Raw genomic sequence first — 21,859 nt, 5'->3', positions numbered from 1 at the left:
ATTAAATTTTTTTAATTTACGTTTTCAGCTTTGCTCTACATCAATTATCTTTTAATTACACCTTCCCATTTCTGCATTCTCCATTTATACTTCCATCTTTGACGTCTTACCCAGTCATCCCGTCTATTCCTCGCCACATCCTTCTTCAATTTCGCACTGTTCTTCCTTTCGTTTTTTAAATTGATACGGCTTATCAAGCGAAAAGTATTTAAAGAGAAGAAAAGAACAGACCATGATGATATTCAAGAAATCAAACTGCAAAATTATGAATAGCGATGGAAATATGTTCGTGGTCAGAAGGAGTAGCGGTATGCTGCATGTGTTGGTGTGTTTGTGCTGTGTGGTATGGGCAAGATCAGAAGAGATGAACAGAACGTTGGATGCACCTGGAAGAGAGTTAAAAGGCTTAGATGTGAGAAGAAAAGGTGTTGTTGGGAACAAATCAATAGTTGAGAATCATACTGCTGGTAATGGCTGCGTTCTTCCAGATGACCGCTCAAGAACCGGCCGTTCTTTGAAGGTTGGCCGTATAACGCCGAGTATCAAACAAAAAAACGAACAACCGCTGCATAGCAGTGCAAGCGTGCTGAACCGTTTTGTTGACAAGGCACATCTTCCAAATGATGAGGCATCTCATACCACAACAATTAATTTGGTGAAAGAGTACACATTGAATATGCTTGGTATTCTCTCACGGGAGAAGAAGTTTACAAGTACAGGGTACAGTTGCGAGGGTTACCTGCGCATTATGAAGGATGATGTGTACCGTGCACGATCAAAGGATGAACAAGCACAGCACATCCTTCTGTCGGTGTTGCGCAGTACCGCAGATGGAAGAGTTATGCACCTCTCCGATCGCGAGGATCATTTTATGATGAAGGGTACGAAGGAGGGGTATGAAAAAGTGGAGAAAGTGTTGCACAGCCTGCTTAAGGATTTAAAGAATTGTTTGAGAGTTGGTACGATTAGTGGTAGTGGGTGTATTGAGAGGAAATATGTGAGGAGGGAACACGCGGAAAGATCATCAAGTCGGACGAATAAGCTGGTTTTAGGGAACGATGAAGAAAAACCACATGATATCGTTTTGGGACGAATCGCGGAGATGACTACGGAGCAAGCCGAGAATCCACCAGGTGACACGGTCACAGAACAGACCGAGGGCGCATCTCACAACACGGTCACAGAACAGACCGAGGGCGCATCTCACAACATGGTCACGGAGCAGTTCAGAGGTGGGCTATGTTATATGATGAATTTATTCACGATGATCCATGCACTCACGCGGTACGCAGTGTATGAAAAGGAACATACCACTACTTGTGATGCACATCCTACAGAAAGCACACCACAAATCGATATGAGCAGCTTTTCCTTCCTTGTAGAGTTCATAAAGAATCTTCTCGATCAATGCCAGCAGAGCAACACCACGTTCATGGTGCTTGTAGTCTTACCGCAGCAGGTAGATGGCCAAGTCAGGCCTAAAAAGCCGTTGTATATTTCAAGCGTGATGGAAAAAGCAGAAGGTAATGATCCGTGCGTTAATTGTTGCATATTTTATGAATGTGCGTATAATACCGCTTCATTGTGCGATCTGATGCCCTTTATCATCCGTATTGCCTGCTCTGGAAAGGTTTGCGCGTCCAATCTGCCACAGCAGTATCTGCAAAGAATGTCTGTCGAGCAGATACAAGGGTTGAATGTGCTTGTTGAAAATATGAGGGTGAAAAGATGCAGCAATGGGCAGTGCACTAAACGAGAGGATACCTTTCAGCAAGAACTGCGCAAATACTTAGTGGATGTTCGTAATGCTAGTGAATAGGATAGGTCCGTACGTGCAAGTGTGCTTTACACGTGTTTCGTATTCGGATGAAAGTGATTAAAAGTACGTTATCCTACGAATTGAACTTTATGCCATTCTTAGCGTTCGTATTATCTTTGTTTATGCGAGTGCACGTTCTTCATAATGAACAATGCGCACGCATAAAATATTAGGGTTAGAGGTTAGAAGAAAGACCAACAACGGTAATTATGAATGTTCTGTTGTACATGAGGTGATAAACACACGTATTTTGTCAGAATAGAGCTTTCTGCCCATTCTAACAATAATTTTTGTTCAAATCCTTAGCTCCCCGTACCGCAGGACAAATCCACCTCTTTAGCAGTAATTTTAACAAACCTGTTGACACACGCAGACACAAACAAACGTACTTGTGGCAAAACAAAATGAATCGCGTGATTGCCCGTAATTAAAACCAAATTTATTTCTTGCTGTTATCAATGATGCTCTCATTCCATCCCTTCAAATCCTCACACAGCTCCTCCTTTTCCATTGGAAGGCCTTTCTCACCCATCCCATCCTTCATGTGCTGTCCGTCCTGTGCATGGTAATCCCTACGCTTGTACCCCTCGTCATCAAAGTTCTTCCGTTCCCTGGTGTAGTACGGCCTGCATCCGATCTGCATGTTTTTGAACGTAACATTGTCAAGTATTCTGAGTGCATCCTCTTTCGCCTCAATTGAACCGAACTCAACGATTCCATGCTGACCAGACTGCGTGATGCGTGCGTAAACAGGGTCTAGACGGAACGTGCGCACGAAGTCCTTGAGCTCGATCACATTGCACTCCGGGATGTTGTCGAGTACCACCTTGAACTTGTCTAGGGGGTGTCCGTTGCGCTGCACCCTCTCGTGGTATCTATCATCGGTCTTGCTGTGCACGAACTCACGGTCCCTACCACCACAGTGCATCGGACAGCGCAGACACCTGTCCACCACATCGCCCTGTCCCGCCTTGTCCACATTCAGTTTGTATCCCGATATTTTGTGGTACGTACTGAACACTCTGCGTTCCACGTCCGAATTGTTGTAGCACAGGTACCCGTAGTTGTATTTGATTCTAAAATCGTTTATCCTGCCATATTCTGAGAAGTAGTCGTACAGCTCGTCGTATAATAGCTCGCTCGGTATGTCTTTGATTATTAGCGTCATCGTTTTTGAAGGGTTCTTTTATTTATGCTTAAATATTTTATTTTTATTGTTAATCTATCAGAGTGTAACATGGTAGCAGATCTGTTTTGGAATACGTTTCACGATTTATTACGAATTAAGGTTAGGATTGCGGACCGGATGATGGATGAGCGGAGAAGGAGTGTTTCTCAATTTAAATAATAAATGGACATTTATGCAACGATCAGCAAGAATAGGCTTAAGAGCACCATCACACGTATCAATCATGTGAATTGATTTTTAAGCACCTCTTTATCATCTGCAAATACCATCCGTATTTTAAATTACTGTCTAAGACATCAAAATGTACCAATCACACTTACTCATGCGTGGTACAGATATGCATGAACAGACCCGCCCAATAAATCACGCTATGCATAAAATACGATTGAGCCATCTCTAATTTATGCTGCGGGGTATTCATCGATCCTCATTATCTTTTTACGAATCATTTCCTTTAGCATGGTAGCACCGTATTAATCATAAATTCGTTGCGTACACCTCCCTACGTTCCATAGAAAGAAGAATCAACATCAAAGGTACAGCATGGTAGTTATTACTACTTAGTTATTACTACTTAGTTATTACTACTACTAGTGTAACTCCTCCTCATCTCCTACTCCTCCTCATCTCCTACTCCTCCTCATCTCCTACTCCTCCTCATCTCCTACTCCTCCTCATCTCCTACTCCTCATCTTCCATTCTCCTACTCCTCATCTCCTATTCCTCCTCATCTCCTACTCCTCATCTCCTATTCCTCCTCATCTCCTATTCCTCCTCATCTTCCATTCTACTCCTCCTCATCTCCTCATCTCCTCATCTCCTCATCTCCTCATCTCCTCATCTCCTCATCTCCTCATCTCCTCATCTCCTCATCTCCTCATCTCCTCATCTCCTCATCTTCTCATCTTCTCATCTTCCATTCTTCTACTCCTCATCTCCTATTCCTCCTCATCTTCCATTCTTCTACTCCTCATCTCCTACTCCTCATCTCCTACTCCTCATCTTCTACTCCTCATCTCCTCATCTTCTCATCACTTCCCACAAACATCAAATCCTGTTTAATTAAATTTCGGTATTTTCTGCACCCCATGCTCAAGTACATCAATCTGTACAACCTAGCAGGAACACTCGTAGGTGCCTTTGCACTCTCATCCATCGCACTGAACTACTTCTCAAAAAACATGCACTTCATCTTCAGGATTGCTCTGTGCCAGTCGTTCTACATCTTAGAAGTGCTCAACATCCTAACGAACGCAAGCAAATCACGGCTATTTCCCACGTGCATGCAGCTGAGCAGCAGGCTGTTCATCATCTGGTGCATTTGTTACCGGTACGGCTTTGCAGATGCAGTGGTGCACATCATGCTGCTGTGCTGGTTTGTAAGCGATACGGTGCGTTACCTCTTCTACTTCTCAAGGAACGGTACCGTTAAGTTCCTGCGGTACAACCTTTTTATCGTTTTGTACCCACTGGGCACGCTGTGCGAGATTGTGCTGGTGAGCAGGGTGGAAAGGGCATGCACGGGTGTTCTTAAATATTTTTTGCGCGTTGTTATGCTGTGCTACATTCCCGGCTTTTCATTTCTCTACGTGCACATGATACGAAGAAGAAGATGGACCGACAAGAACAGGAGCGCAGCACAGCGCAAGAAAGATAAATAAAATGGTTTAACGGTGCGTAGCAGTTGCTTTGGAGGTTTTGTAATTTGGTTAGCGATCTGTTAATGGTACCTGAGTGAAAGGCTGTGTTAATTAAAAGAACTGTGCTGAGGACCGGTTTACGAGTAATTTGCAATGCGTAAACATAGCGAACGGACCGGTACGTGGTAAAAAGTGTTGCAAGAAGAAATGCTTCATTTGGCGGTGGGATGGTGATTTCGGCAATGTGCGTAATATTTTTGGCATTCCATCCTCAACACATGCATTCCTCAAAAACCTCAGCCACGCATTACCGTACTGCTCACTGTCATTCATCACTGATGTTTCATCTTCCTTTAAAAACAACAAGGCCGTGCTGAAACAAAAAATGTTCAAAGCACCGAAAACGGGCATTTTGTTTTACCTGCTGCACATCACACACGTGCTCGCGCACAGAACATCGTTTATCTTCTTCAACACGTCGTTCTTCATCTACAACTACCGGCGAATCACCGGTAGCATATCGTACCCCACCATTTTTTCGTTCATGGTGCCGAGCCTGGTATACCATGTCGTTGAACTGTGCTTTATACACCGGTGCAGGACGAACAGGCCGCTTGAGGTGCTCGAGTACGTTGCATTTCTGTGCGTGTTCATGATGTGTGTGAGCCGCTTCGTGGACTGTCTTTTCGAGAAGAGCCCGTACATTTTCATTGTGCTCGTGTCCATCCAAAACGTTCTTTCAGCCCGTATCGGGCTGTTCTACGACTATTCGCTGTACGAGCAGTGCTTCAACGAGAGCGTGTTCTACCACAGAGTACTGCTCATGGTGTTTGAGGAGGCACCTGTTTACCTCTCGGCACTGTTCATGACGTACATAACGGGCGTAAAGTCTTTTCAGCCATACTATCACCTGTGCATCCTGCTGTACGTCGTGGCAGGTGCTATCCAATGCGTGATACTCCTCAGGAAAGAAAGAATGGTGGTGAGCGTGCACGAGAACAAGCCAAGCAAACGCAACGTGCCCCTGTTCGTGCTGTGCCTGCTGTGCAAGACAAACGAAATATTTCTGTTTCTTGTGCTTACAGCACGCACCGAGAACATCTCAACCGTGGTGTTCTACTTTTCAATCGATTTTCTGTTCCGGTTGCTGCCCTTCAAAATGCCGAATAATGTGTTCGCCTACCTTTCGAAGGTGCTCATCGTGGCACTCACCTTCTACTGCATCATTGACCAGCAGTTCTTCCACATCTACCTGTCGCTTGTTCTGTTCTTTGCGAACGGCTTTTCCAATCAAATGGTGTACAACGCGGTGGATAACACTCTGATGGAGCAATCATTGGGCGATTTTATCGTTTTTATGCTGGTGTCCGTCTTTTTACCGTTCTTTGCCAAGAAATATTCGCTGAGGGATTTTATCTTCTTTAACGCTGTCAGGCTTTGATCCTGGGACACGGATGAACTAACAATGGGTGAGATGGCTGGAAATGATGAGTCTTGGTTTGGACGGAAGGTGACGGTGATAATACGGTGAAATGTGTAGTAGTGGGCGTGAAAGGAGAATGAGAGAAGGAACGGATAGGGAATGAGAGAAGGAACGGATAGGGAGTAAGAGAAGGAGCGGATAGGGAGTAAGAGAAGGAGCGGATAGGGAGTAAGAGAAGGAGCGGATAGGGAACATATTTATAGGAAAACATAATCATAAAAACACATAATCATAAAAACACATAATCACAAAAAAACGTATCGGTAGAAAATACGAAAGCGAAAAGGATCAAAAAATGAAAACATTGGAATTGCATGTAATACCAAGAATGAACACCCGTACCATTCTGATAGGAAATGCGGAGAAATCAACCGAATAAAAGACGATGTAAAGCATGGAAATGCGCAGGTATTGAAATGGGTGACAGAACTGACATAAGCGGTAGTACCAACAACATGCGCACGGCACAAAACGTACCTCTAAGTACAAAACCCTCCATTTAATTAACCCTCACCAGGTAATTGCCCACCTCATCTTCGCTTAAGAACCGTACTCCGTCCTTGTTCACTATCATCGTTTCAACGTTTTCATGGCTTATCTTATCTTTCATCACGTCTTTGAGCAGCTTGTACGAGAGCAGGACCGTGTCATCGCTCGATATATCCTCGTCATACCGATCAAGCAGCTCATTATCCACCGCTTGGTGTGCGCTGCCGATCGATTTCGCCTTAAACTGCTTGTACGACCCACTCGGTTCCAGCAGGAACAGCTTGGGACACTCCTCGAACGCAGCTATCAGAATGGACACACCGAACGGCCTGGAAAATATTTTCTTGCCCGGATCACGCTCGCCAAACCTAAGACTCTGCGCACACAGACTCTTCAATATCCCCATCACACTGCTACACTCATCGTACTGCATCATCCGGCTCACCATGTACATCCTGCTCTTCTCCACTATGACCGATGCATCCGCGCTTATCCCTGAGAATGCCAGGCCTATCCTGTCATCGATCTTGTAGTGTTTGGTGGCCGAGCTTGTTACCTGCAGCTTGGAGAGAATCTTCTTCTCTGAGCTTATCACAATCGCATCCCTGTTTGTGAGTGCCACGGTCGTCACGCCATGGTTCATCGCCTTCATGGCGTACTCTATCTGGTAAATGCGCCCTTCAGGGCTGTACGAGTTTACTCTGTGGTCACTTGCCATTCCGAGGGGGTACGGAATTCACGAATAATAAAAACGAAGGAAACGGGCCATGATCAGTCGCAGCAAAGCGCAATTAATTTGTGTGGCGAATACATCACTGCTATAATTCGTGCTAGTGAGTACATCACTACAGCTATCTACAAAAAAGAATTGTTTGTATATATCGAATAAGAAAGGACCATCTCGTATGATTACTAGAAATAATGGTTTATCCGTGTCAAGTGAGAACGAATCAGTATGCCAAAAAAATGTGTGAGAAGGAGTGGTTGATACGTATCAAATGCGATAGCTGTTCAGCTGCAACGTATTGGTCATAAATAGCACCACTTTATTGAAAATGAGCCTGAGTTAAAAACGAACCGCACATGGTGCAGCAAGAAAGGCTAAAACGCTAAATAATACAGTTGGTCTGCAGAACATGTTCAGAAACGGATAAAACCTTCTAAAATGGTACTTTGCTCAACATTTAGATACATAATCCCGTTCACTGGTAAGTATTACACACAATTCCTGCAATTAAAGACTTGTTTTATAGAAATTGCTGTAATTTGAACAGATGCTGCTGTGCATGTAATTTTTATGAATGTGTAACCGTACCTTCGCACTGCTCCGCTTGCTTTTCCATCAGGTTTGCTAAAATTACTTCTGTACCGGTACCTCACTGTTGCACAGCTTCAACTGCTGACAGCGCTTCATTTGATTCCACTATTTCACCAAAATACGTTCCACCCATACCTCACGACCAGCTCTCACATTAATCGATCCCACTATTTCACCAAAATACGCTCACAATCTCATCATGAAGCACAATTAAATTTACACAAGCCCCATTTCTCCTCACCGCACGCAGATCAGCTCTCACAGTCTGTGAACAACACCTCGTCTAAGATGATGCAAACCACAAAATTTGTTTGCCAAAAATAAATACCAAACTCATCACTGCTGTCATTTCGTAAGAACACTCCTTTACTCGAATCTAAATTTACTTGTCACTCAGATACAGCAAGAATTTAGTTCATTACAGCACCACCAAACCAAGGTATGTTATTTATAAATATTTAGAATTTGTGTTGATATGCCACTTGAACAGCGCATTCATGTGTCGCAACACAAATTACGGGTGAACTGTCCATTTGGTGTTAGCTGGTGTAAAATTTATGGATGGCACGCTTATTAGGCCAAAAATTTTGCTTAAAACAAAAGGCGGCCCTAAGCAGTCACAGGTATAAACGCTAAAACACAGCTTTACTCACCAAGCAGTTTCTTACCAACAAACATTTCGTAGTTAAACTTGCCTTCATAGTCACATTCAACATGCCGTACGATCTCCTCAATCTCATCCTCGGTAAAACCGTTCCTTCCCTTCTCCAACACCTCCTTAAGATCTTTGATATTGACTTCGCACTCATCGTTCCTGCTGTAATACGCGAATGCTTTGAAAATGTCCTCGGCCTGTATCTCGTCCATCCCCTCAACCATCCTGTTCACCTCACTGAATGTTACGCTCGTCTTCCTGAATTTGTTCCGATCGAGGATAAAACTCAGCTGTTCGGCGTTTACACCGTATCCAAGGAAGTAGAACAGATCGCGCAGGTACACCGTGTCTATGTGGTTGTCGTTACCGTTCGAAAAAAGTTCAAGGAGCTTTGATTCGTATTCTGCCATGGGTGCAGGTTGGCAAAAAAATAAAAACTGTGGATTTTTGATGGGAAGACGTGTTTTGTGCATTTGTTGCCTATTAGCGGTCATTACGTGGATAAATGCGAATTTGATTATTTTAGCGTATCAGAGAAATAAGCTCTGCGAATAGTGCTTAAGCGCATTTAGGAGAGAGAACCTTTGAAGAAAGCTGGCTCTCTGTGCTTGGCGCCTCATAGGGTACATCCCGAGATGTGATGAATACGGAATACACCTTTGGCGAACAAGTGGTGGAGTACGAATCAACTTTGAATAGGGAGCGATAACGTTTTCAGACATTTTTATGAAGAAACGTAACGTTGTACTTGCAATCGCTTTACGTGCTGTGCAATGAAGGCCTGCTACTCGCATCGTAGGTACCGACCTGATCGAATAATACGCTATCAATTCGGTAACACGAACACAACATCCATCGATTCTGCTGAGCGATCGGTGACTCAACGAAGAAGTGCACCATTTTATACAGAATTGAGCTACGTATCGTGCCTGTTACTCATTCCCTGTGCCAGCAAAACAGATTATTGCGCGGTAGTGGCAAAAATTGATGAGCGGTTTGCAAAAAATAACATGATGCTCATCACGCAATGCATTTCATTTGTAGAACTGAACAAACACGGTAACTCTGCGCGGTAATCGTAAGTATCCTTTTATTTACTCGCCTAAATAGTCTATTCGTGCATATATGGCCGGATGGCCACTCCTCAAAAAATTGTATATCGCCGTGGGCTTGAGGAAGTCATTCGCGTCAATTACAATGTTAAACAGTGTTTCTGCCAGTTCTCTCCCATACTCGTGCTCCTTTGCAAACATATCCGAGTTGATTTCCGACTGCTGCGACGCTATCTTATAGACCATCAGCAGCCACTGTCTGAGCAGTGCTCTATAAACGAAGACGAGTAGCACAAATGCGGTGAACACCGAGATTATCTCGGTGGTGAACTTTGCGCTGATCGTATCGTAGATGTACAGCATGAACAGCAGCTCAATTATGAGCAGAGTTATGTAAATTATCGTCTTGCGCATCAGGGTATTTTCTTTGGCATGGCCTATTTCGTGCAGGAACACGGAGAAAAGCTGATCTTGATCGGTCTCGGTGAAATTACCGTATATTTCCATGCGTGCTCCCTTGCCGTATCCGATCAGGGCTGCGTTCTTTTCTGAGCCCGGTATTTTCTCCTTGAACACCGAGTCCTCCAGATGGTACTTGTACAGCAGGTGCTGGATGTCATCCGGAAACGACTTCACATCCACCTGCTCCATCTTATCAAAGTTAACGTTGTCGTTGATCAGAACATCTGGGAGGATCTTGATGATGTACGCGAGGTAGCACGCCACAATAATCTTCTTGCCAAAGTACTCCAGGAGCACGTATGCTAGAAATATCGCAAGCGGAAGAACTAGCAGATAGCCGATAATGCCCATCAGCGATATTTTAAGCGCAAAGTACTTCGATATCTTGTCTTTGGACACTATCTGCAGAACAAGTTTGTTCAGAATGAACAGGCCGGCCACCAGACAAAGGAAGTTTATCTCTTTGCGTGTCAGATTGCGAAAGTCGCGCTTTACAATCGAAATGTTTCCGCTCGCAACTCTCATCCCAAATTTTTGGAATGTCCTGTTAAGGAAAAGTAAGCTCACAAATATCAGGAAGAGCGTTTTTACAATGTCGACAAGCACGCTCATTATTCTGCTCTCTGAGCCCTTGATCTGCGAGCTGAGGAAGCTCGTCTTGTTCTTTTCGGCCAGTTCATAGACCATTTGACCCTTCCTAAAACCGACCATATCTTCCGAGAGCACGAATCGGAAGTACATGGCGTTCATTAGCTCGATGAATATGATGATAACCGTGACCGTGAACACGAAATAAATGGCGTAGCTGTAGTGGTTCTTCATTCCGAACAGTGAGACTAAATGTTTTATTCTTTTAAATTTGCTTTTGTATCAAATATTTTGATATGTGATTGTGTTTCAGAACATGACAAAATAAAAACAAAACATCGGTGATTGCTCAATTTTGTGAAAAGGAACAAACAAATTCGCATGTACTGCCCGTTTTACATTGCTTTGCGGTTATTTGGTGATATTAACAGTTCGCATTGTCTGCTTGTGCTCGTTCGATAGCATACAGCACGTAGATCTGCTTTTCTCTGTTGCAGCAAAGCATTCACCGTGCTGCTTCGTATCCATCCATTTTTCTAACCGCGTTCCTCGGTGATAATGGCCGTATTTACGGTACTATTCCTGCCACACACCCATTTTGGCTGTTTGATTGTGTTTTGCACAATAGTGAATGATTCACTCGCCCTCTCATCACTGCGAATGAGTACTTTGTTAAATCATTTCCATTTAATGGCAGTAAAACGTTTTTAAATGAATTGCTCGTAAAAGTACGTAATACACCACAATTAACATTTATTACACTTCTTTGTGTGTGATTCAGCCGTCAGGTTCAATTTTTAAAGAAGGACCTTCAATGTTGTGATCTGCACGTATTTTTTACTCTGAATCTGCATTTTTTTACGGTGTAGCTTACCGAACAGTTCCAGTGCACAATTTAAACAACCTTATTCTGCTGAACAACATGCCAATACGTACGCATTGCTCACAGATGTTTTTAGGCCCCTGCAATTTTCTATCCCATGAAAATCGTTTGTTTATCTTGCCACAAATCAATAACACGGACCCTTGCGATGCGCTTTGTTACCTGGATTGTTACGAGCTAGGAGATCAGCCCTATCACATTGTGGAATAAGCGTGCGATGCGTTAAATACGAATAGCGACGTAGCTGACCGTGTGGTAACAAAGACCGGACGACTCGGTGCTGATAAATAGCACGTTTTAGTGATGAAATGGCGGGCATGTTCAGAACTTTGAATTGCAAATAGCACGTTTTAGTGATGAAATGGCGGGCATGTTCAGAACTTTGAATTGCAAATAGCACGTTGTAGTGATGAAATGGCGGGCATGTTCAGAACTTTGAATTGCAAATAGCACGTTGTAGTGATGAAATGGCGGGCATGTTCAGAACTTTGAATTGCAAATAGCATATTGCTCTGTGATAAGTTCTTGGTTGGCGGTATGATAATAACTCCACTTCATGGTCTCTTACATCTCTCCATTGGCACAGCTTCGTTCCACACCGTGCAGCTGGGCGAGACGGGTGCCACAGAACAAGCACACAAAAAAGCATCATTTCAGGTTATGTGAGAAAAACGGTGCATCCGAGAGAGCGAAATCGATATGCGAATCGTAGGGCCATCTTCAATAAAATACCATTCCAACGGATAAGATAAGCCATTGCCTTCCTTTCAGGTGCACCCACTCCACACGATCTAGCAACACCGTGAAAACCGTGTTGGTGCGGTGCGATATTCCCCCATAACGTGCAATTGAATTAATTTGAATGCCCTGATGAGCACTTCATGTTTGGCAACTCCTGCAGCAAACATTTAATCAAGTGTTGAACATAGGATCCTTAGCATACGCTCGTTCTTCACTCCCAACTGTTATGCCGCCTCGTGACCGTATGTATTCTGTGCGATCGTTGTCGGTAAATTTTATATGGCAGATTCGTCAACGCTCTGAATTGCTGCTTCTTTTTTTACCCCCTCGTACCCTTTCCACATGACTCCCTCGTTCACTTCAGTGGTATTCTTAGGTCCAAGCACGGAGCTAAGCCCTATCTGCACCGTGAAGTACCCCAAGTTCAGCCTGCCAATCCTCAACGAACCGCTGCTTCTGCACAACCTGCGGTGGATGGACGACATAAGCAGCGAGATAATGATCATAGGCCTTGAGCGATACAGAGAGCTTGTGAACGAGATCGTTGCTGAATGTGCGTGCAAGTCCAAAATAACATTTATCGGGCTGCTGCAGTACGATGGCACGTACCACAACCTGAAGAAGATCATCAAGGAGGTAAAAACATCGCACGTTATAATAACGAAGGGCGATGTCGTCTCTTTCATGAAGTTGAAGGAGATTTTGAACGTGTTCCTGAAGAAGAAGACCGGTGTGTTCGTGATTGTGAAGAAGGATGCCGACGGTGCATCGATTCTCGGGTACAACGAGGATAACATCCTGTTTTACAACAATGATTGTAACAATACGCTGGAGAATAGGTTCTTTCAAGAGCACAGCCGCACAATATTTAGTGCAAATCTTGATATAGCACAGGTGTATGTCATGCGCGTGAAGGTGTTTGAGGAGATTGAGGGGGAGTTCTTCTCGTTCAAGAGCAACCTTTTCCCCATGCTGGTGAGCAAGCTGCGGCTCAAGACACCGGTACGGTTCTTTTATTCAGAAAATGACATTTTTCAGGTACAGAAGTACACCGATTTGGTGAAAGTAACGAACATTCTCAGAGAAAGAACAAAGAACCTGCCGTTTTATCTCCACACTGCGGAGCTGCAGGATTTGGACGAGGAGGAGAGACAGAAGTATGCAATGAATTACAACCTGCAGAACAGGAACTTCGTTTTTAAAACCAAAAACAGAATTTCGTTTCCCGATGACAAAAACATCGTGGGCCGGTTCCTTACGATAGGCAAGTCGTACCTCAAGAACGCTACCGTGGGCAATAACTGTGAAATAGGAGATGAAACACTGGTTGAGGACAGCATTGTGTTCAATAACGTAAAAATCGGCAAGAGCTGCAAGATAAGGAGGTGCTTGATCGGCAGCAACGTTACGATATGCGATGGTTGCGTGCTTATGGACTGCAAGGTAACAAGCGATTACGTTTTTACCGAGGGCACCACGGCCAGTGGACAGGTGTTCATGGGAAATGAAATCGTGTGAACGATGAGTGCAAATGTGCTCTTTGCTACTCGTCAAGTCAACGTGGGCCTTTTTGAAATAAAACCGGTGGTGCACGGGCCGTAATATTACCAGCAATTTGTGTTTCTCGTACGTTTGACCAACATTTTGTGGAACGCCTTCATTTTTACAGATTCACCAACTGCAAGTCAAATCTTGGGTAGGTGCACTGTTCATCCGAGGAGCATGCTGTTCTCGTAAAAGTACCGATTTCAAAACATAAATCGTAACTCGGCTGTTATCTGAGCTAACGCGGTGTTTAAACACACGCTTGACTTAACTTGCCATGAAATTGTTTTGTATTGTCCCTTACATCGTTTTTATCACCTACTACCGGTCGTACTTGTATAGCATGCTATTTAAGCAGCAGTTACGTTGACAAGTCCTCATTACAAATACGGATCACGGTACGATGTTGTAATATTTATCATTCTTGTTGTAGATCGCCAATGAGGCACCTGCGTACCAAAACTAGTGCACTCATCCCATTATTGCACTCATCCCATTATTGCACTCATCCCATTATTGCACTCATCCCGTTATTGCACTCATCCCGTTATTGCACTCATCCCATTAGATTCAAATAAAAGCTCATGACCCGATTTAGATAAAACCGCATAACAGCACCTTGCCACCGCTAAACGGTAACAGTTCACATTTGATCCATCCCATAGGCACCCACGGCAAAAACAGGTGCCTCAACCTGAAATAAATTTATACTACGATTTAACAAATTTAATTTTAAACTTTTACTACGCACTCTCCGTCGTTTACAAACAGCAGCGCTTGCGATCGAGTGCCGTTCCAGAAAGCCTTCTCTTCACGAAAGACACGCTAAATTAATGGCACCCGACACTCCTGGAACATTAATTGTAAAATGATGTTTAATCTATTTCTTCTTTATCGCCAGGAAACAGCATTTTCTGCACGATCTTTTTCTCCTTCATTTTCTTGAAGGTGTCCAGCCCACCGACAAACAGCCTGTCTATGTAAATCTGTGGAAATGTTGGCCAATTGTTCCTCTTCTTCAGCCTGTTCCTCACCTTATTGTCCATTTTTATATTAAAGTAGGAATAGTCCTTGCCGTTCTTGAGCTGTAGCTCATCAAACTGCGAAATCAGCTCCTTCGTGAACTTGCACTCCGGCTTGTCCGGTGATCCCTTAATGAATATCATCACCTTCTTCTCACCCACCATCCTGTCAATCTTATGGTCAATAAACGAGTCCTCATTCACCTTCCTCTCCTCTAGGCACGCGCTCAGTTTCTCGTCGTTGTAGATGTTGGTCGAATAGCTGATAAGGATGGGTAACTTCTTCACAGCGTACGTTTTCACGAACCGATCCCTGAGAATCGGCGATATACTCAGATTCACAATTATGTACTCGTCATCATCGATGTACTTCAGGAGTAGATCGATTTCTTTCTCGTCCTTTTCGTACGCTATTATGTTGGTGTAGTTCTGCAGCTTGAAGAAGATATTGTTCAGCTCGTCCTCGTTCCTCTTCTCTTCGGCGCTTAATTCGTGGGGAGAGTGGTCCATAGGGAAAGGGTGCTTTTTATTTTTTATAACTTGTGAGGAAAAGGAGGATTTCTGATTGGTAGTGGCGAAGCAAATTTGTTTTAAAAGGAAGAACAGGCGAAACTCGTAATATGTAACGAATTATCGTGTGCAGGAAGCTTAATACGCAAAAAAAGACTAATATGTAACGAATTATCGTGTGTAGCAAGCTTAATACGCAAAAAAAGACTAATATGTAACGAATTATCGTGTGTAGCAAGCTTAATACGCAAAAAAAGACTAATATGTAACGAATTATCGTGTGTAGCAAGCTTAATACGCAAAAAAAGCTTTAATTAGCACAGATCGTGGTGTCATGCTGCCAATAGTTGATTAAATTGACTTGACTCATACGGATACACCACGTATAACAGATAAATTGTAACGGAACAGAATCCGGTACATCGGCTCGTACGAGTGATGCGCACAAAAAGTGAATTAAGGTTTTATACTCGATAACAAGTTTCTTAGGAGCTGTTTTTATTTTGCCATTCAGCACAGCGCTACATCGTGCCACTCATACCAGTTCTCCTTTACTCCTGCTATATCGGGCCATTTTACGGGCATTTGATGAGGAGCAATCAGAAAGAAAGTAAATTCATACTTCACGGACCAGGGCTCCTTACTTAAACCGGTAAAAATAAACGAAGCATCCCATGCACACGATAGATAGAACAATAAGAGAAACTAACACGGTTCCTACAACTATTTTCACCTTCATCAGAGTGCTCATCCCTTTTTTTGTGTGTTCTTCTTCACCGTAAGTATCACAGCGATTCTCAGATACGGTCCTTGACTCTGTTTTCTCAGTCTCTGCCCTTCTGCTGCGAACATACTTCATAGAACTGTGCTCGTCGTTTATTTTTAGGTACGCGGGCAGCCATGAATGGTACTCTCGTTCTATATCGCTGACATCAACATCAACAAATACATCCTTGTACGCTGGTATATAATGTTTTTCTTCTACTTGTACGCATTTATTTTTCGTGGATTTAGCCTTTGTTCCACAGGCTAGCCTTTTGTACATCGGTTGCGCGAGCCTGTAGATGACAAAAAGTATGAGAAGTAGTATAATTCGATATAAAGCACGGAATAATGTCACTTTGTGAGATCAACAAACAATGCCTGGTATTTATACTTTTGGCAGTTTTTAAGAACAACTTTTCCCTCGAAAGGATTAACTTGACAGATACAAATATTTTGCAAGAATCATTCTGGTTTTCACTCTAAAATTTTTTGTGCTTGTGTGCTCATTGAGCTGTGGAACAATCACATTTGCACGTGGGAAGAAGCGGGCATGATGTGCTAACTACTTACAACTGTCTGTTCAAACACGAAATGGTGTCATTTTGCAGGGCACCACACATATCTCATGCACGTAGAACAGGTCAAACTAATGAAGTTTTCTTTATCAATTCCTTGAACAGGTGCTGAGCGTATTAGAGAAGAACATTCCGATAAATCATTTTTTAAGGATGATATCTAATGTTGACATGAGGTGGTACAATTTTAATGGCAACAGGCTTTAGTGGTGTTGATCTGTGGGAGATAAATAAACGATATTTGATAAAAAGAATTAAAAATGTTCATTTCGAACCTGCAAACACAAAAACTTCTAATGTTGATGCTTTTACCTGTCAAGTAATTGATTAGGGCTTGTTTTGTCTGCCGACATAGTCCGAGAACAACCGTAAATCGTTATCAAAGATGTGATCGCTCTGACGCACCAACTAAACAAGCTATCTCAACTACAAGGAAGTATGTGGTGAATTGAATTATACGGCTGGGCATACTTTCAGAATAATGGGCGTGTTTTGGCTCAATATTTTGTCCTGGTATGCAAAGCGAGATCAGCAGGCTTCTCATGGCAAAACATAAAGTGTAGTTCATGCTGTTGCACATTCATTACGAATATTCCCCTTGTTCACGGATCAAAGATGATTAAAAGTGCTACATTGCTAATATTGGGTATTGCCGATAAAATCAACGTTGTACGCGATAATTTTTTGCTTTGCTGTATCAATGCTGAGTGAAGTGCCCTTCACAAGTAGCAGCGCAAAAGAGACGGAGATGATGACTCGTAAGTGGTGCTGGCCAAAGAAATAATACTGGAAGGTGATTAAAACATAGAATGATGTTCTGCACAATCAACATCTTTACGATCCCATAATTTGCCTTTTTACCATGCCATGTACCGATAGAGTTACCACTTGGGAATGAACAAAATTTGCTAAATAACGAATCTACTCACTGTTTTAGATAAGCACGGTTTAATTTACTGTTCGGTATCTTATACAACCACGTATTGCGAACGAACGAGCAAATCATGGTTTAAATGCTATCCAAGGTCATTGCTTTGATCTCTTGCTGTCCAGCTCATCATTTTCAACGCTCAAAACCTTGAATCCGTTTCCTTTGCTGTCCGCACTCATCTCCTTGTAACCTATCAGAGCCACAGCCAGTCCAAACATTCCATAGCCCACAATGTTAACTATGACCACGTCGTTCTTGGCAAACTCCCCATCGATCATTTCTCTGTATTTGTAGACTCCCGGTACAAAAATATCAGAACCTCTCTGAAGGGGCTGACGCGCGCCCTCATCGATCCATATACTCGGATACACCGGCTCTTTTCCACGATGTGCACGTAAATACTCCAACGTGAATATCCAGCGATCATTATAATTGAACAGAATGTAACTGTTGTTGTGGCTCAGCAGTTTTATTTTGTTCTTGCATTTGTGTATGTGCGTGTCCTGCGGGAGTGCTTGCGCTATTTCCTTCTCGATCTTCTTCTTTTGGGAGCCGCCCGTTTGGTTTGAAGTGGAGACTTTCAAATTTTTGAAGATTGACATTTTGAGGGCACAGCACACTCCGAAATGAAAAGATAACGGAGACGAGCAGCATCTGGGAACACCGAATGGTAGACTCGTTATGAAAGGATAGAAACCAAAATTATCTGTGGAAAAGCGCGTATTCGTGGCATGCAAGCAGGTGTTAAGGGTGGTAGACATCGTAAAAATGCGGTAGTTCTTGCTTTAGTGAGTTAATCACAGAGAGCAACTGCAACCGCTTGCTGAGCAGGTTTGATGAACGCATGGTGCCAAGTTTTCATTTTCCTGAGCTGCGCCTCATCACGCCGTTCATGTATTAACAGCGTAAAGCGTTCGTTTCCCACCATAAAACGTTTTTCTACGCAAACGATGTGGTACGTAAATTTGCGCTTTGGTCATTTCTCTTTGGCAAGACAAAAATTGAATACGATCCATCCAAAATACCGAATAAAAGATTGTATAATCATGTTTATTCAGTAGGATAGTGCATATCTCATCAAAATAAAATACTTTCGCTTCAAGCAGCACTTTTACTGAATTAGATTCTAGCGCATTTTTACCCAACTTGTGCTTCTCATACGACCGCATTTATTTTATATTTACCACAGGTACGTGCCAATACTACAACAGAGTGTCAAAAAGCACTCATAGCATTTTATCCTATGCTACTTCGTTGCTCTGTCAAAATCATTTTTTATCTTTTTGTTCCCAACAATCCGCTTGTCCACCTCATTTCTTATCCTCCTGCGCACATCGTTCCTTTTCTTCACGTTATGATTTATCTTGTACGATATGATGTACGCACACACGGTGCCTAACACGAGCAGGAGGATGACAGTCAGAGAGTAGTTCTGCATAAGAACATCGTACACGCCCATTAAGGGAACGGCGATCTCCGAATTATTAATAGGAGGGGACTAACGAATCAAATTGCAAAGCGATATGACTTATCGGGCATATATTAAAAGGAGAGGTGATATGAAGAATGATATACGTGGGAATGATCGAGCACAGTACTTGCTCTGATCGCAAATTGAGTGATTACAGGACATAAACCCTTCCAATCGTGTGCCGCATCAGGTCCAATCGTTACTTCCCCTTTAATTCGCCTTTACAGCATTTTTAGTTAAATTAATTAAAAATATTAAATTGGACCAATATTGAATAAAACATTCCCTCGAGTTGTTCATAAACTTAGATTGAAATGTTTTAGTATAATTTGCTTTTGCTACGCATTTAGGTAGCACGGACAAGATCGTAAAGAATTGCAGATCGGAAAATAAAAAATTTAATATTCCCTAACTTGCACGGACACACCGCAGGATGACTGGCATTAATGTAGTAAACTGCCGAACAAGACTCACTTCGTTACAACACCTACCCGTCCATCTATCGCTCATCGTGGCGTAATACGTCTCGGTTCGTGAAGAGGCCTCGTAATTTTTTGGCTCAGAAAAACAGCTTTTCATTCGTGTGAATAAAGGGACAATTCAAAAGATAACTGTGCTTTAAAAATCATTTGCACACAAAATGTAAATCAAAAACCTTAAATTCAAGGAGCGTTTACTTAGCAAATGAATGTTTAACACGATTTACCGTGCAAATATGCACCGTTCACCCCGAAAACACCTTCTATCTACAGATAGAAGAGCAATTTCTCCTTAAGAACTCTAAGCCTGGTCGCATTCCATTCCCTGTCGGTCATCCACAGCTCCTTTGCAACATCAATTCTCATCAAATCCTTTGCGCCTCGCCACGCGCTTGCCTTGCTGATGTCCACGTAATTAAAAGTGCTGAACTGCTCTTTCATCCTAGCGATCGTAACCTCATCCGTAATTATCGTGTTGATCTTTTTCAGTCGTTCCTTCGTGATGTACGCCCGGAGGAAATGCCCGATTTTCTCGTACACCGACTTACCCTTGAAAATGTACGTGATGTGGTCTTTGACGTGCTGCTTGATGCTGTCATTTATATTTGCGCCTTTTATCGTCTCCACGTTGAGGAAGGATACGTTACTGTCACTCCTGTTGAACGATTCAGAATGTCCGCCCATTTCATCGGCACCAGACCTATCCCCCGTATCTTTACCGTTGGTGGAATCGTCCACGTTCTGATTGTTCTCTTCTATCTCGCGCTCATCAACACCACCCACCACCTCCTCAGATTTACTGTTCTTACTTTTCCTGCACTCGCACTTTCCGTTCTTGATGTGCTTCTTGATCACGTGCATGAAGATGCTCTCCTTAACGAACCACGTGCCACACACATCGCACCTAAATGTCTTGTCCAGCTTAAACTCCTCCCACGAATCGAACTCGTCAACAAACTCTTCCTCGGCACGGAAGAGCGTGATATTGCTGGCCTTCTCCTCTTTGAGCTTCTTTACCTCTGTCAGCACGTAGTCCTCAATTACGGAGATGTACGTGGTGTCTTCCTGGTTGTGGATCACGATGGCACTCTGTATTGTCAGGCTCATGCATAGTGCCAGGCTCTCAGGGAGCAGAAGCATTCCCTTGCCCGATTTGTAGTTCAGCATGACATTGATCAGAAAGAGCAGTTCACTTCTCCGCAAGGTGTCCTTAAACACGAGGCATACGAAGCCGTCCTTCAAGCACGGCAGGTTGTTGTAGAGCTTGAACAGAAGATGCGTAGAGCTAACGGGTGCGAGCACATTTCCTTCAAAAAGACCATCAATCCGGCACCTCTTGATGTTCTTAGCGATTCTGATGTTGCTCATGCTGTTATACGCCTCAACGTTGCTCTCCCTGTCATTCACGCCCTCGCCACCCTCCTGTGCACCATCCTCAGGCTCTTTCACCCCTCTATCATCGTACTCGTACTCATCATTGCTGTCCTCGCACTCGTAAATCTCAATTTCATCACCCACCATCCGTAGCACCAGCACTCTATCATCGTCTTTTTTGTACGCTGGATAGCATTCACTCTCCTTTACGAAGTACGATACATCCGTTCTCATAAAGAAGCTGTGTATGTTTTTGTTTGCCGTGGTGATCGTGTGCAATGTTGGAATGTCATAGCCTTTTTGTGACATTGTACTGCTCCCGGGGTCCAAATTTTTTTGTACTTTGTTCACCAACTGTGTTTTGCACCCCGTGTGATCGATCGCGCGCTGCCGCTCAGGGCTTCACTGTGAATCCGTTGACGTGATTGTATGAGGTTGTCCTACCCGCAGCGAGCGCTAACAAATCGTTCTTAATAATTTTACATATTCAATTTAACCGTGCATTTCTCATATAAATACAACATTGCTCAATTAATTAATTAATTTGCTATGTCTGGTGGTGCAACCGTGTTATATGCTGTGTGGTGTTGCTACCACAGGTTTTTTGTTGCAGATATGATTTGTACCGGTGTAGAGTAACCCTCTCAACACATTCCATCTTTCCGTGAGAAACATGCCACCAATTAACTTGCACAAAACACGTTACTACCAATTCTAAATTATTTTTTAGCCCCTACGGAAATTCAAAGCGTACGAGGCTGTTGAAAAGGTGAAACAGCATTTTGATGGGTTAATGATAATGAGTTTGCACCGCTATACAAACGGGAATACCACGATAATTAAAAAAATTTGGAAGAACACCTTAAAT

General features: G+C 43.1%; 13 protein-coding genes across 13 annotated transcripts; 5 read left to right on the top strand and 8 right to left on the bottom strand.

The window, feature by feature from the left end:
- Window positions 1–232: 232 nt before the first annotated feature.
- Window positions 233–1,829, top strand: VCUG_00319 (uncharacterized protein; the record flags this gene model as incomplete). Its single annotated transcript, XM_008075146.1, has 1 exon — window positions 233–1,829. One exon carries the CDS (start codon window positions 233–235, stop codon window positions 1,817–1,819), a length of 1,587 nt encoding a protein of 528 aa, XP_008073337.1. The 3' UTR covers window positions 1,820–1,829.
- A 362-nt stretch (window positions 1,830–2,191) lies between these two features.
- Window positions 2,192–3,066, bottom strand: VCUG_00318 (uncharacterized protein). Its single transcript, XM_008075145.1, has one exon. The coding sequence runs from the start codon at window positions 2,985–2,987 to the stop codon at window positions 2,259–2,261; it is 729 nt and encodes a 242-aa protein (XP_008073336.1). The 5' UTR covers window positions 2,988–3,066; the 3' UTR covers window positions 2,192–2,258.
- A 1,030-nt stretch (window positions 3,067–4,096) lies between these two features.
- Window positions 4,097–4,779, top strand: VCUG_00317 (uncharacterized protein; the record flags this gene model as incomplete). The annotated part of the gene is made up of 1 exon (XM_008075144.1): window positions 4,097–4,779. The coding sequence occupies one exon, from the start codon at window positions 4,097–4,099 to the stop codon at window positions 4,667–4,669; it is 573 nt and encodes a 190-aa protein (XP_008073335.1). The 3' UTR covers window positions 4,670–4,779.
- Window positions 4,780–4,796: 17 nt separating this feature from the next.
- On the top strand, window positions 4,797–6,267 carry VCUG_00316 (uncharacterized protein; the record flags this gene model as incomplete). Its single annotated transcript, XM_008075143.1, has 1 exon — window positions 4,797–6,267. The coding sequence occupies one exon, from the start codon at window positions 4,797–4,799 to the stop codon at window positions 6,087–6,089; it is 1,293 nt and encodes a 430-aa protein (XP_008073334.1). The 3' UTR covers window positions 6,090–6,267.
- A 355-nt stretch (window positions 6,268–6,622) lies between these two features.
- VCUG_00315 (uncharacterized protein) lies at window positions 6,623–7,338 on the bottom strand (the record flags this gene model as incomplete). The annotated part of the gene is made up of 1 exon (XM_008075142.1): window positions 6,623–7,338. The coding sequence occupies one exon, from the start codon at window positions 7,336–7,338 to the stop codon at window positions 6,631–6,633; it is 708 nt and encodes a 235-aa protein (XP_008073333.1). The 3' UTR covers window positions 6,623–6,630.
- Window positions 7,339–8,567: 1,229 nt separating this feature from the next.
- VCUG_00314 (uncharacterized protein) lies at window positions 8,568–9,413 on the bottom strand. The gene has a single exon (XM_008075141.1). It carries the CDS (start codon window positions 9,085–9,087, stop codon window positions 8,584–8,586), a length of 504 nt encoding a protein of 167 aa, XP_008073332.1. The 5' UTR covers window positions 9,088–9,413; the 3' UTR covers window positions 8,568–8,583.
- On the top strand, window positions 9,367–9,669 carry VCUG_00313 (uncharacterized protein; the record flags this gene model as incomplete). Its single annotated transcript, XM_008075140.1, has 1 exon — window positions 9,367–9,669. One exon carries the CDS (start codon window positions 9,367–9,369, stop codon window positions 9,667–9,669), a length of 303 nt encoding a protein of 100 aa, XP_008073331.1.
- VCUG_00312 (uncharacterized protein) lies at window positions 9,476–10,934 on the bottom strand. The gene has a single exon (XM_008075139.1). The coding sequence runs from the start codon at window positions 10,927–10,929 to the stop codon at window positions 9,688–9,690; it is 1,242 nt and encodes a 413-aa protein (XP_008073330.1). The 5' UTR covers window positions 10,930–10,934; the 3' UTR covers window positions 9,476–9,687.
- Window positions 10,935–12,059: 1,125 nt separating this feature from the next.
- On the top strand, window positions 12,060–14,371 carry VCUG_00311 (uncharacterized protein). The gene has a single exon (XM_008075138.1). The coding sequence runs from the start codon at window positions 12,662–12,664 to the stop codon at window positions 13,835–13,837; it is 1,176 nt and encodes a 391-aa protein (XP_008073329.1). The 5' UTR covers window positions 12,060–12,661; the 3' UTR covers window positions 13,838–14,371.
- A 249-nt stretch (window positions 14,372–14,620) lies between these two features.
- Window positions 14,621–15,396, bottom strand: VCUG_00310 (uncharacterized protein; the record flags this gene model as incomplete). The annotated part of the gene is made up of 1 exon (XM_008075137.1): window positions 14,621–15,396. The coding sequence occupies one exon, from the start codon at window positions 15,394–15,396 to the stop codon at window positions 14,740–14,742; it is 657 nt and encodes a 218-aa protein (XP_008073328.1). The 3' UTR covers window positions 14,621–14,739.
- A 640-nt stretch (window positions 15,397–16,036) lies between these two features.
- VCUG_00309 (uncharacterized protein) lies at window positions 16,037–16,441 on the bottom strand (the record flags this gene model as incomplete). The annotated part of the gene is made up of 1 exon (XM_008075136.1): window positions 16,037–16,441. One exon carries the CDS (start codon window positions 16,439–16,441, stop codon window positions 16,037–16,039), a length of 405 nt encoding a protein of 134 aa, XP_008073327.1.
- Window positions 16,442–17,659: 1,218 nt separating this feature from the next.
- VCUG_00308 (uncharacterized protein) lies at window positions 17,660–18,428 on the bottom strand (the record flags this gene model as incomplete). The annotated part of the gene is made up of 1 exon (XM_008075135.1): window positions 17,660–18,428. The coding sequence occupies one exon, from the start codon at window positions 18,426–18,428 to the stop codon at window positions 17,763–17,765; it is 666 nt and encodes a 221-aa protein (XP_008073326.1). The 3' UTR covers window positions 17,660–17,762.
- Window positions 18,429–19,804: 1,376 nt separating this feature from the next.
- VCUG_00307 (uncharacterized protein) lies at window positions 19,805–21,411 on the bottom strand. The gene has a single exon (XM_008075134.1). It carries the CDS (start codon window positions 21,298–21,300, stop codon window positions 19,885–19,887), a length of 1,416 nt encoding a protein of 471 aa, XP_008073325.1. The 5' UTR covers window positions 21,301–21,411; the 3' UTR covers window positions 19,805–19,884.
- Between the last annotated feature and the right edge of the window lie 448 nt (window positions 21,412–21,859).

Source organism: Vavraia culicis (assembly GCF_000192795.1).
Source record: "Vavraia culicis subsp. floridensis unplaced genomic scaffold supercont1.3, whole genome shotgun sequence".
NCBI classification, from domain to species: domain Eukaryota; kingdom Fungi; phylum Microsporidia; family Pleistophoridae; genus Vavraia; species Vavraia culicis.
The sequence above is the reverse complement of the archived record's forward strand: the minus strand, read 5'-3'. Positions and strand labels throughout refer to the sequence as shown.

What these genes read in the sequence shown, in the direction of transcription:
- VCUG_00314 (XM_008075141.1), bottom strand. Translation starts at nt 9,087, where the DNA reads ATGACCGCTAATAGGCAACAAATGCACAAAACACGTCTTCCCATCAAA.
- VCUG_00312 (XM_008075139.1), bottom strand. Translation starts at nt 10,929, where the DNA reads ATGAAGAACCACTACAGCTACGCCATTTATTTCGTGTTCACGGTCACG.
- VCUG_00311 (XM_008075138.1), top strand. Translation starts at nt 12,662, where the DNA reads ATGACTCCCTCGTTCACTTCAGTGGTATTCTTAGGTCCAAGCACGGAG.
- VCUG_00307 (XM_008075134.1), bottom strand. Translation starts at nt 21,300, where the DNA reads ATGTCACAAAAAGGCTATGACATTCCAACATTGCACACGATCACCACG.
- VCUG_00318 (XM_008075145.1), bottom strand. Translation starts at nt 2,987, where the DNA reads ATGACGCTAATAATCAAAGACATACCGAGCGAGCTATTATACGACGAG.